The 10,435-nt window shown below is 37.4% G+C and overlaps 4 protein-coding genes across 8 annotated transcripts; 2 read left to right on the plus strand and 2 right to left on the minus strand.

Moving 5' to 3' along the window:
• Positions 1–17: 17 nt before the first annotated feature.
• Positions 18–3,254, minus strand: LOC109854860 (polypeptide N-acetylgalactosaminyltransferase 35A). The gene is made up of 7 exons (XM_020428410.1): positions 2,859–3,254; positions 2,375–2,699; positions 1,624–2,305; positions 1,411–1,528; positions 846–1,334; positions 628–759; positions 18–540 (listed from the first exon to the last, which is right to left on the minus strand). The coding sequence occupies exons 2-7, from the start codon at positions 2,697–2,699 to the stop codon at positions 379–381; spliced, it is 1,908 nt and encodes a 635-aa protein (XP_020283999.1). The 5' UTR covers positions 2,859–3,254; the 3' UTR covers positions 18–378.
• A 63-nt stretch (positions 3,255–3,317) lies between these two features.
• Positions 3,318–4,964, plus strand: LOC109854862 (transcriptional adapter 1-like). Of its 2 annotated transcripts, none has more exons than XM_020428411.1 (5): positions 3,318–3,594; positions 3,698–3,916; positions 3,994–4,343; positions 4,438–4,597; positions 4,669–4,964. In XM_020428411.1, the coding sequence occupies exons 1-5, from the start codon at positions 3,487–3,489 to the stop codon at positions 4,795–4,797; spliced, it is 966 nt and encodes a 321-aa protein (XP_020284000.1). In that variant the 5' UTR covers positions 3,318–3,486; the 3' UTR covers positions 4,798–4,964. The 2 variants fall into 2 exon arrangements, with proteins under 2 accessions (XP_020284000.1, XP_020284001.1); XM_020428412.1 differs by having other exon boundaries at positions 3,321–3,472.
• Positions 4,965–5,028: 64 nt separating this feature from the next.
• LOC109854810 (jerky protein homolog-like) lies at positions 5,029–7,095 on the minus strand. Of its 4 annotated transcripts, XM_020428284.1 has the most exons (3): positions 6,918–7,095; positions 6,720–6,772; positions 5,029–6,600 (listed from the first exon to the last, which is right to left on the minus strand). In XM_020428284.1, the coding sequence occupies exon 3, from the start codon at positions 6,482–6,484 to the stop codon at positions 5,216–5,218; it is 1,269 nt and encodes a 422-aa protein (XP_020283873.1). In that variant the 5' UTR covers positions 6,485–6,600; positions 6,720–6,772; positions 6,918–7,095; the 3' UTR covers positions 5,029–5,215. The 4 variants fall into 4 exon arrangements, with proteins under 4 accessions (XP_020283873.1, XP_020283870.1, XP_020283869.1 ...); XM_020428281.1 differs by having other exon boundaries at positions 5,029–6,768; XM_020428280.1 differs by having other exon boundaries at positions 5,029–6,772.
• A 66-nt stretch (positions 7,096–7,161) lies between these two features.
• On the plus strand, positions 7,162–10,428 carry LOC109854823 (syntenin-1-like). The gene is made up of 8 exons (XM_020428308.1): positions 7,162–7,358; positions 8,174–8,248; positions 8,428–8,637; positions 8,759–8,872; positions 9,032–9,267; positions 9,373–9,526; positions 9,631–9,740; positions 9,847–10,428. The coding sequence occupies exons 2-8, from the start codon at positions 8,198–8,200 to the stop codon at positions 9,899–9,901; spliced, it is 930 nt and encodes a 309-aa protein (XP_020283897.1). The 5' UTR covers positions 7,162–7,358; positions 8,174–8,197; the 3' UTR covers positions 9,902–10,428.
• Positions 10,429–10,435: the final 7 nt, after the last annotated feature.

Consider the following 10,435-nt stretch of genomic DNA (forward strand, 5'->3'; position numbering starts at 1 on the left):
AGATATTTTTTTTTTTTTATATTCACTCTTATATAAAGATACACGTAGCAAAGATGTAAAAATTAAATTTCTCAGTACATCTCTCACCTTAGTGAGACGTGACTCTTTTACACAAGTGTTTTAGTTTTTTTTTTTTTCATACAATCAATTAATTTTTTTGTACAACTAATTAATACTTTCAACAAGTTTGAAATATTGCGCTTAATTGAAATTTCATTATTTCAAATGTAAATATTACAAATCTTATAAAATACTTTTTATCTCTGATCGCGTTATCAGATATATACAATCTGTCAAAAATCAAATACCTTTCTACCACTTTCTCCCGAGCCAGTCTTCATAATTTTTTTTCCTATTCTTACGACCTTTCTTTCTGCGTCATCTGATATCCTTGGACGAAAGTTTCGATCGGACGAGATCCCAAGATATCAGCGAAGTGTTCGATTTCGTGCACAAATCCAAGATGACCTGAGCATTCTTTGCATTGTTTATTACTCCCAAGCAGGTTCCTGTTGCCATATTGTAGATTGGCGTACCGCTCTGTAAAAAAAAAACAAAGTGTTTGCAACAAAATCGGCAACAAAATAATAATATAGCAAAACAAAGAGTAAACAAACAAAGTCTTACAACACGCTTGTGACGCCATTCTTGATTACCGCCCATCTCGTGACACTTGCCAAGCTTCGGTATCTTTTCAGCGCCCTCCAAGCACAGAATTTGTCCAAGTAACAATTCGCTCTTATCGGTTTCGTACCACATCTACGAAAAAAAAAAACAAAAGAACATGACAAAAGTTTCTTCTTCTTCTCACGAACGATGTACTTTTTTGATGATGCGACACTTACTTGTGATTTAATTCTCAAACATGGCATCAGAATAAGTTTCGAGCCCTTGGTCTTGATGTCCTTCTCGCTCTGGAGACAGAGCGCGGAATTCGAGAGTCTGATTTGAAACTGATCGGTGTAGTTTCTCTTCCTCGAGTGCCAGGGTTGCATTGGTCTCTGCTCGAGCTTCGACCACTTGTCTTTCAATCGTCTTTCCGTGTCGTCCGGCAAAGCCAATTCGGGATAAACCGCAGTTAAATACCAATGAAAGGACTTGCATTTCAATCTCTGACGCAGAGCCAGTCGTTCCGAAATATCGCCGTAATTTATCGTCTTCGCGCTCTTCAGGAAGTAATCTTTGTACTCGTCCATCCACACGTGAGCGACTCGCAACGAATTCTTGAGCATTGTGTCGTCCGGATCGTCCGCGCCGTACGGTCGCCGTCTTCTGAACACGTGACCCACTCGCGAGCAAGGAATCAGCTCGATACTTCCACCGCACATCCATATCTAAAAAACAAACAGAAACACTGTTGAACACACAGAGAAATTTTAGGGAAAAGAACAAACGGTTAAAAAATCTCACTCGAAATGATATTTCCAGATTTTCTCCGCCCCAAATGTCCATACCAGTGTCATACTCTCCTAGTGTTCTAAAATATTCTGCGTCAATAGCGAATAATCCTCCGGCCATTGTTGGCGATCTGTTAGTTGCGGAAAAAAAAAAACGTAGTTAAGAAAACAATTTTATTCATAAAAAAAATCAGGCAAGAGATCAAGCGTGACAATATTGTCTTACTTTATGGGCTTTACAAAATCGTCTTCATGTCTCAACGTCCCGACCGGCAGATTGTCCCATTTGAAATGGAGACCCCAGTTAAAGCCGCCTCTCACCAACGGGCTGCCGGTGTACTGAAACGTGTCTGCGTTTATAATGTCGATCACTGGCATGGGCACGATAGTTTTCGAATGACCGATCCTCGAAAGAAGCGGCTCCAGCCACATTTCGTTCACTTCTATGTGACTGTCAAGAAAGACCAGAACATTGCCAGTTGCTTTTCTCGCGCCGAACACCCTCGCTCTGATCAAACCCTCCCTTCTCTCGGTCTTGAACAATCGAACTCTGGCGTCAAATGTGTTCTTGATGTATTCTCTTATCTTCTCGTGCAACGCGTCGCTGTCGCTGCAATCGTTCACCAAAACGATCTCGTGCAAGAGCGTGACCGGCGTCTTGTCGATTATGGAATGCAACGATCGCAGCAACGTCATGTAATGCTCGTTGTAAAAACAAATGACCACGCTGGCGTTTCGCATATTGGCGGGATACTTTTGTCTTCGACAGAGTTTGTGCCTTGTGTCGGGTATGTTTCTTCGCACACCAAGATTGTCAGATATCAGAACGTTGAAGGCGTAATCCTTGTATCCGCTGTCCTTTTTCTGTTGATCCTCTAAGTTTCTTACCATTCCCAATTCGTCCAAATCTGAAATGTTGCACAGTTAACTCAGTTTCTGATTGCACGCCAGTCTATATACAATATCACGGCTATTACCTTGATCCAGAGTAACAGCGGGTTTCACCGGGATCGGTTGGAAGTGCTGCAGATTGTTCCTGCGATCTCGATCATCGTTCAATTGGTAGACGTTCTTGGCGATCAAGACTTGTTTCTCGTTGCGCGGAATGACAACGTTGTCGCGCAGCATCATGTCTCGGTAATTGTTTTCTCCTCGCGCGGAAGCGCCGGGCGCCGACATCGTGGTGGGATCGGCAGTGATGATGTTCGACGACAGTTTCGAGTAAAGATACAAACTGAACGCCCATGTTAGGGAAGCTATCACTATCCCCGACAAGAACGATATGTATCTCGTCGATATCATCTGTTTTTTTGAGGAAACAAATGGTTCATATTTATTATTAAAAAATATCAAAATTTTATTTATTGTTAAATAGTCAATAATTTCCTAAAATGTTACGTTTTCTATTTTTTTGTTCAGACTCACGCACACGACCTTTGTTTCGCACGAATGCTTACTTACCGTGAGAATTAAAATTTAACTTTCTGCACACGTGCAGAGAGAGAACTTTTCACTGTTCAAATAATTAACGTTGTTGAATGCATATCGAGTCAAATGCCGATCTGCGGTGCGAGCGATCGTCAACCGGCTGCGAGCAGCAGCTACAATCGAACGCCGCTATTTTTGACAAGTCAGGCCCGAGCGCGTGTGTGTGTGTGTTGTGTGTGTGTGTGACAGGTCTATCTCACACGTGCGTCTTCACCTTACTAAGACAAAAGATCCATTAAACGTTTTAACGCATGACTCGCGTTATTTTTTCTACTCGTAGAAGAGAAAAATATCCGAATTCTATTTATGCTGTTTATCTTTCTATTTGGAATTCGCAGATTTTACGGTCGTAACGCACGAACATCCTGAAAGTTACACGCGAGACTGCTCGCGGACAATCGATCTGCTATCGATACTGCAGATTTCGTAACTCGCACAGAGATTCGCAGGACGCACGCAACAACTTTTTCCCGTCGTCCCAGGTTCTTTTTTGTTTCGTGCGAGAAAACGGTGTGTGACGTAATCCTATATATCCCCGAACAGATGAGATTGAAGACCTTAAACAATTCCTCGACATTTGGACAAAAGTAAGATCACGAAAATGACTACTTCGAAGGAATTAAACTTAGCCAAAAACAGTCTCGTGGCGTCGCTCGGTGACAATGCGAAGGTGTATTTTGAGAAAATGAAATTGTGGTTTCAAATGAAGGTGCAAAGTTTAATTGCATTCTTTTTAGTCTAACGGATATGAATATTTAACGTATATTATCTTAAAAAAACAAACAAACAAACAAACAAACAAATTGTTTCAGACTTCGAAGGAAGAATTTGACTCCGAGGCGCGCAGCCTCATGACGGACGATCAGGTTCGTTTGCACAACGAATTTCTGCTGTGCATCTTCAATAAAGTTCGCGGATTAGCCGTCGCTACACCAATTCCCAAAATAGACAGAGATAGAGACAGAAGTTCAAAGGAGAAGAAACTTACGGGACTGAAACGCAAATACAAAACTGACAAGTCAAACTTTGAGGTTTGTGCGAGCGTGTGTGCGTTGCGACACCAGAATTTTAAATACAATTTGTTTACGTTCTTTTGTTTCGTAATTAGCCGGCGGATATGTACGTGGAGGTGTTGGATCAAACCACAGCACTAGCCAGAGAAGAGCCTACCGGTGCCAATCGATCCAGCGCCCAAGAGCTTTTGCTACCAGATCGGCCTTTCGTTCTGGCTCGACTGATGCTCGCAGCGTGGGAGCACGGCTTGGACGATGCTGAAGAAAGCACCGCGCACATTGTCATAGTTGCCACGCAAATGTTCTTGAAAAACATACTTACCGCCGTTTTTACACGGAGAAAAGGATACGCCATTCGCGACAATTCCTTTATTTATAACATAGGCGAACCAGTACCCAGTTCGTGGAAGAGACATTCTCTGTACATAAACTCATTTAATTCTGGGTAAGCTAAATGTTATGTTGTTTCATAATTGCGCAGTGGGGTTGTATACAAAATAACACAACAAATGTTTTATAGTATCTTGAAATGTTAACAGACCGACAGAAATCATGGAGCATTACGGCCAAATCCCGGTGGCAAAACCGACTGTTGAGGAAGCTGAACAAGCCACCGCTTTTTCATACGCTTGTTCCACACAAATACTGCGTCCTCTGTTGAAGCCAGTAAACATAGCAGACTTGCAATACACGTTGAAGGTAGCAATTGACAAATTTACTTGTCGCAACATACGTAATTTTTTAATCGCTTAAATCTTTTTTTTTTTTAGATTTATAAAAATCTCGTAAGCAATCACACCTTGTATGCTACCAATATGGAACGACTGTACACATACGCTACTCATCCAACGTGGGAGGATTTAGAAGCGAGAAAGTCACTGTGCCAGTCTTCAACGTGAGAGTCAGTATTTTTTTAAGTTGAGTACTTTGTCGAATTTTTTACTTAACAATATTTGATTGGGCAGAGCGAAGAAATATTTTTTGTATCCAACAAAATTGGATGAAATTAATGATTCCAAAGAAACAAATGTATATTGTATAAATGTATTTGTATATATAAATATATCTTCACACAACATGTATAAATAATAAATTGTTTACATATAAAAATTGTGAGAAAGAATATTTTTATACATTTTTACAATTGAAAAACTTTTTGACGTAGCGACGACAAATAGTTTTTCACTTTTGAAGCATTTTCGCCGTGCAGCCGTGCTCTTGTGCGTCATCGCTGAAACAATCTGCTGCGAATCCCAAATCGCAACGGATTGCGATCTGGTGACATACATTTCTCTTATTTCGCTATCTGAGTTGACTTCAAGTATCTTGAAGCTCTTTGATTGCTCGCAGCCAGAGTTTAAATAAACAATCACAGTTCTTGGAAGGATCTTCAGTCTGGTTTACATAATCTATTATTGTATTTATAGCAAGAACAGCATCTCTCGCCTTAATTTTATGTTTATTTATAATAAGATAATCGTGTTCCGTTTCACTTTCCATTTCATTTTCCGCATTTTCTATTTCCACTGTTTCTTTATTGTCTTCTAGAGAAGTTGCTTCTTGAATATTCAATAATGCCGTTTCAAGTTTATCATCATCATCATCATCATCATCATCATTATGCAACCACGCGATAATCTCTTTAGATGAAAATTTGTTATCACCAAACGTATGCGTTAATGTGTTTTCAATTTCCGAATCTTCGACACATTGTGACTCCGAATGTGCATGGGCTTTGATAATGTTCTTCCAAGCTTTTCTTATAAAATTATCTGTTATCGAATCCCAAGCGTTACTTATTAAATAGCAGCAACGAAGCAAATCGAACGATCTTATAACTCTTTCTACACCTTCGGAAGTATTTTCTGTAAGCGCTATTCGAAGAAGATTTCTTTTGTAAATTTGCTTACATTTTGCGATTATTCCCTGATTTACTGGCTGTACAAGCGATTTTACATTAGGAAGTAGAAACATTACTTTGCATCGTTGACTAATTGTGTTGAATTGTTCTGCTGATAACTGACAAGGGGCGTTTTCAAGTAAAAGAAGGCACTGCTGATCATTTGATCCGTGGTGTTGCTCTATTTCTGGCAGAAAAATGTCTTTATACCATTTTAACATTAATTCACTGTCCATTGTGGCGTTTTGCTGTTCCTCATAGAAAACTGGTAAAAACTGCACATTGTTAAAGCAATGCGACTGATTGTTTTTTCCTATAACTAAAATTGGAAGCTTATGACTCCCTGTAGCATTTGTACAAATCATTAAAGCAACTCTGTCTTTGTAGAGTATGTTTCCAAAAGACTCTTGACTCTTGTCATCGGCAATTGGTAATTTACTTGGCAACATTTTCCAACAGAGGCCAGTTTTATCAGCATTATAAATCTTGTCCAAAGGTGTTTTAGTTTCATTGATATAGTTTGCAAGTTCTTGATAAAATCGATCACTTGTCTTTTTATCAGCAATGTGATGCAAACACGTGATGTTGTGTCTTTTTTTGAATTTATTCACAAAACCTGGAGAACCTTTAAAAGTGCTGGAACCGTCTAATTCAGCGTTCAATTCCACTGCTTTCTTTTGCAACATCGGTCCCGTTACTGCATCACCCTTATTTGTTTTCTCAATAAACCACTCGTATAGAGATTTTTCGAGACGATTATCCTCAACTGTAAACCTTTTCTTGGCGGTACTCCCTTGGCTCTCTAAAAGTATAGAATGTTGTCGTAGTATGTGTTCTTTCGCTTTTTTTATTAGCGATATTGCCGCTTGAGTTATTTTGTATTCCTTTGCTAAATCGATAGCTTTTTCTCCATTATCTAACCTGTTTAATATTGTGACACGTTCTGCAATACTTAAGTGTATTCGTTTGTCTTTCTAGAAACAATAAAATAAGATGTATGTAACTCAGATCAGTTAGTGATGAAAAACAAATTTGTGCATTATATATGTAAAACAATATTATAAATGACGTAGCGTACACAATACATATTAAGTCATGTATATATGTGTTATTACTAACCTTTTTTGATGCCATTGTTGTTAATTTTGTTTTGAAGTTTATGTAAAATAATCTTTTAACTTCATAGAGAGATGTTCTCTGAAATCACCTGATTATATACACAAATATCTCGAACTAATGACGAGAAGTCAGTCAAATATTTTGAAAGTTTGAATTTTTATAGAAACACGCATATAGGCCACGTGATGTATGTCATATCTGCTAGAGGCGCTTGTGTCAGCGACCTTGTCGATAAGACTAAAGATCGCCAATCTAAATACTTCTAACATAAGTTGGACACTCAACTTGAATTTGACTCTGATCGATTTTAGAAAGTATCGAGTATCGTTTGTTGACAGGTCCGGGCGAATATTGTGCTTCAAGAACGAACGCGTGCGATTATAAATTGTCTAAATAACATTGGTGTTGTAGCAGCGACTGACAGTTTCATCGAATTTGTTGGTAAGTCATGTAACGATCACATGTACGATATATGTATGTTTGTCATTATATTGGTATGTAATCGTCCATTGTTATCGGTCTAAGCCGTGAACAAACAACATCGTGTCTATTATTGTTAATTGGGGCAATTAATAATAATCGCATTTGGCATGTGCGGCAAATGTTTAACGTTAAAATTCTAAAAGATTATTTACTTTTTTTTTTATATACATGGAAGAAAAAAATAAGAAAAATTGCAATTAACTTCCATGTTTATAAATTAATGTAATTTTTTCTGTAAGATACATGTGTATAAGATATACGTTTTGCAACACGCGTATACTTAGAAGAAAGTAAAGACAAAAGAAATAAAAAAAAAAAAAAATTCAACAATCTCCGTGAGACTTAGATGAATCATTTGAGATTTCACAATACAATCTCTTTGCATACCAAGTGAATCATCCGTGATATTTTATTACATATCATTTTCCTAGAAAGAAAACATATATATATATATATATATATTTACAGCGGAAGTAATAATACACTAGATTTAAAAATATCTAACAATATAAATTTAAACATTTTCAAAATTATTGAAATGTAAAAAATTTATTTGAAATACATTAACAACTATTTGCATTAAACAGTATGTTCTTATTGTTTTCACAATTTGAGCGAACAAACAATATTCTTTTAGATTAGATTAGATTACATGAAGTATTTGATTATATAACTATATATAAAATTTATATATTTTTCTCTCTTACATATATAAAAACTTAACTTATAAACTCTATGAAACATTGTAACATTGTTTTCATTGCACATTATAGGATACATAAAAAAAAGACTTCACCATGTCTCTTTATCCTACACTGGAAGATTTAAAAGTGGACCAACTAATGAAGGTAAATTAAAGATACAAAAAAAAGCATCTCTTCTTTGTTTCAAATAATAGATTTTCTGATAACAACAAATGGAAAGATTTAATTACTATGTTTGTTCAGTTTTGTGGGTAGTTATACAGTTTTTACAGTTATAAAAAATATTGTTTAAAAATTTATCAATGATGACAATAATATTACAGGCTCAAATACAAGCAGAGTCACATTATGTTGTTCCATCACTATCAGCTGAACCTGCAATTCCCACGGCGCCTGCTTATGACAGTCCTACTGCACCCAGTGCCCCGCTGTATCCTTCTCTGAGTAACTATATGGGACTTGAGTTAAATGAGGAGACAATCGCACAAAACATGCCCGAATACGTTGTTGCCACACGTCAAAATGCAAACAATGTATGTAAACTTACACAAAATAGGTTTTGAACTGATTGCTTTTTCAGTGTAAAAAATATCAAATAAATTCGGTTTTTATATTTTTATTTACAAGAAAATAGAATATTGCGATTGGTTTTAGGTGGCGATTGCTTCATCAATTGGAACAGGTGGTTCGTTAGCGGGGATGATTGCTCCCTTATCGGGACAGTCGGTGGCTTTGCAAAAAGCGCACGTGACAAATGGCATCAGAGAAGTAAATATATTCAGTAGACGGAATCATCGTAGTTTTTCTACTTTTGTTTGTCTGTCAAATGCGTTTTGAAATAATTTTGTAATTATGCGTGAAACGTGCTCGCGTGCTTTCTTTGAGCAAAGAGATTACAGTTTCCTACATATGTGTTTTTCTCTTTAGTTGATACTGTGCAAGGATGCGGATGGAAAGGTGGGTGTTAGAGTGCACTCGATCAACAACGGGATTTTCGTGTGCCTCGTAAGTCGCGATTCTCCGGCGTCGATGGTTGGACTGCGATTCGGCGATCAGATCTTGAGTGTCAATGACGAATGTGTTGCCGGATACTCGATGGATCAAGTGCACAAGCTCTTCCGTAACGCGGATAACAATAATATAAAAGTGGTTGTACGCGACAGGTCAGATCGCTGTTATTTATCTTTTATTTATTGAAAAATGATCTATTCACTTTAACATCGTCGTTATTATTCTTCTTGTTAATGCGATGATGTGACGCGTTGCAGACCGTTCGAACGCACTGTGACGATGCACAAAGATAGCACGGGCTACGTTGGATTTCAGTTTAAAAACGGCAAGATAATCGCCTTGGTGAAGGATTCTTCGGCCGCGCGAAACGGACTTCTGACTGATCATCAACTACTCGAGATTAACGGAAAGGTACGTGTCTACGTTTTCCGTTTGTCTAATTTGATGGAATAAATAACGTTGCAATTTCGCGCAATTGTATTTGTAATTAATGAGCTGTACACATTATTGTTTAGAACGTAGTTGGCATGAAAGATAAGGATATCACGACCGAGATCGAAAACGGCGGAAATGTCATCACGGTGACGATAATTCCATCTTACATCTACGACCACATGGTGAAAAAGTACGTTGTTTTATTGCATGAAAACAATGCGCTACATATTAGGCTTTGAGGATGATGGGTAACATTTTTATATACACACATACACACATATTGTATTTTCTTCTAGGATGTCCAACAGTTTGCTGAAGAATTTAATGGATCATTCCGCTCTGGATCTTTAAAGGCGAACGAACCACAAGATCGGAGGGTTTACACATATGCCATACAGTCGATTGCCAAAGGACGAGTGCATTATATTTCTCGTAGATTTATATACTAGTTTATGAGGAAAGAAAGTGTCAAATACTCTACATATGTGTTGCCGTGTCAAGCACATTTACAAGATGCCAATTGTCTTACTGTCGCAAATGTGATACCGTTAAACGTAAAATCATTTATAATGTAATGATATCGTTGAACGTAAAAAAAAAAAATCTACGCTTCGTGCAGCTTCGTGTCGATTGATATTTATACACCGATCGGCTACCAATCTACAGAAAGGTGTGAGGCAAAGATTATTTTTTTATAGAGATCGTAAAAAACATATGCAGAATACTTGTTGAATTTCACAAGCAAAACGAAACAGTTGCAGTTTATCCACAATCTTTTACAAATTCTTAGATATATTAACACACAAGATACACACACACACACAAGTATTTTCTCTTGCCGATTATATCTTTTTGACTTTTTGTTGTTATTTATATATATATAAT

Source organism: Pseudomyrmex gracilis, unplaced genomic scaffold, assembly GCF_002006095.1.
Source record: "Pseudomyrmex gracilis isolate BER0280 unplaced genomic scaffold, ASM200609v1 scaffold_74, whole genome shotgun sequence".
NCBI classification, from domain to species: domain Eukaryota; kingdom Metazoa; phylum Arthropoda; class Insecta; order Hymenoptera; family Formicidae; genus Pseudomyrmex; species Pseudomyrmex gracilis.

Bases quoted from the DNA above. Each gene is read 5' to 3' on its own strand.
- LOC109854860 (XM_020428410.1), bottom strand. From the start codon at position 2,699: ATGATATCGACGAGATACATATCGTTCTTGTCGGGGATAGTGATAGCT. The intron at 2,306-2,374 runs GTAATAGCCGTG...GCAACATTTCAG, and splicing joins CGCTGTTACTCTGGATCAAG to ATTTGGACGAATTGGGAATG. The intron at 541-627 runs GTAAGACTTTGT...TTTTTTTTACAG, and splicing joins AATGGCGTCACAAGCGTGTT to AGCGGTACGCCAATCTACAA.
- LOC109854862 (XM_020428411.1), top strand. From the start codon at position 3,487: ATGACTACTTCGAAGGAATTAAACTTAGCCAAAAACAGTCTCGTGGCG. The intron at 3,595-3,697 runs GTGCAAAGTTTA...AAATTGTTTCAG, and splicing joins AATTGTGGTTTCAAATGAAG to ACTTCGAAGGAAGAATTTGA. The intron at 4,344-4,437 runs GTAAGCTAAATG...AAATGTTAACAG, and splicing joins ATAAACTCATTTAATTCTGG to ACCGACAGAAATCATGGAGC.
- LOC109854823 (XM_020428308.1), top strand. From the start codon at position 8,198: ATGTCTCTTTATCCTACACTGGAAGATTTAAAAGTGGACCAACTAATG. The intron at 8,638-8,758 runs GTATGTAAACTT...GATTGGTTTTAG, and splicing joins CACGTCAAAATGCAAACAAT to GTGGCGATTGCTTCATCAAT. The intron at 9,741-9,846 runs GTACGTTGTTTT...ATTTTCTTCTAG, and splicing joins TACGACCACATGGTGAAAAA to GATGTCCAACAGTTTGCTGA.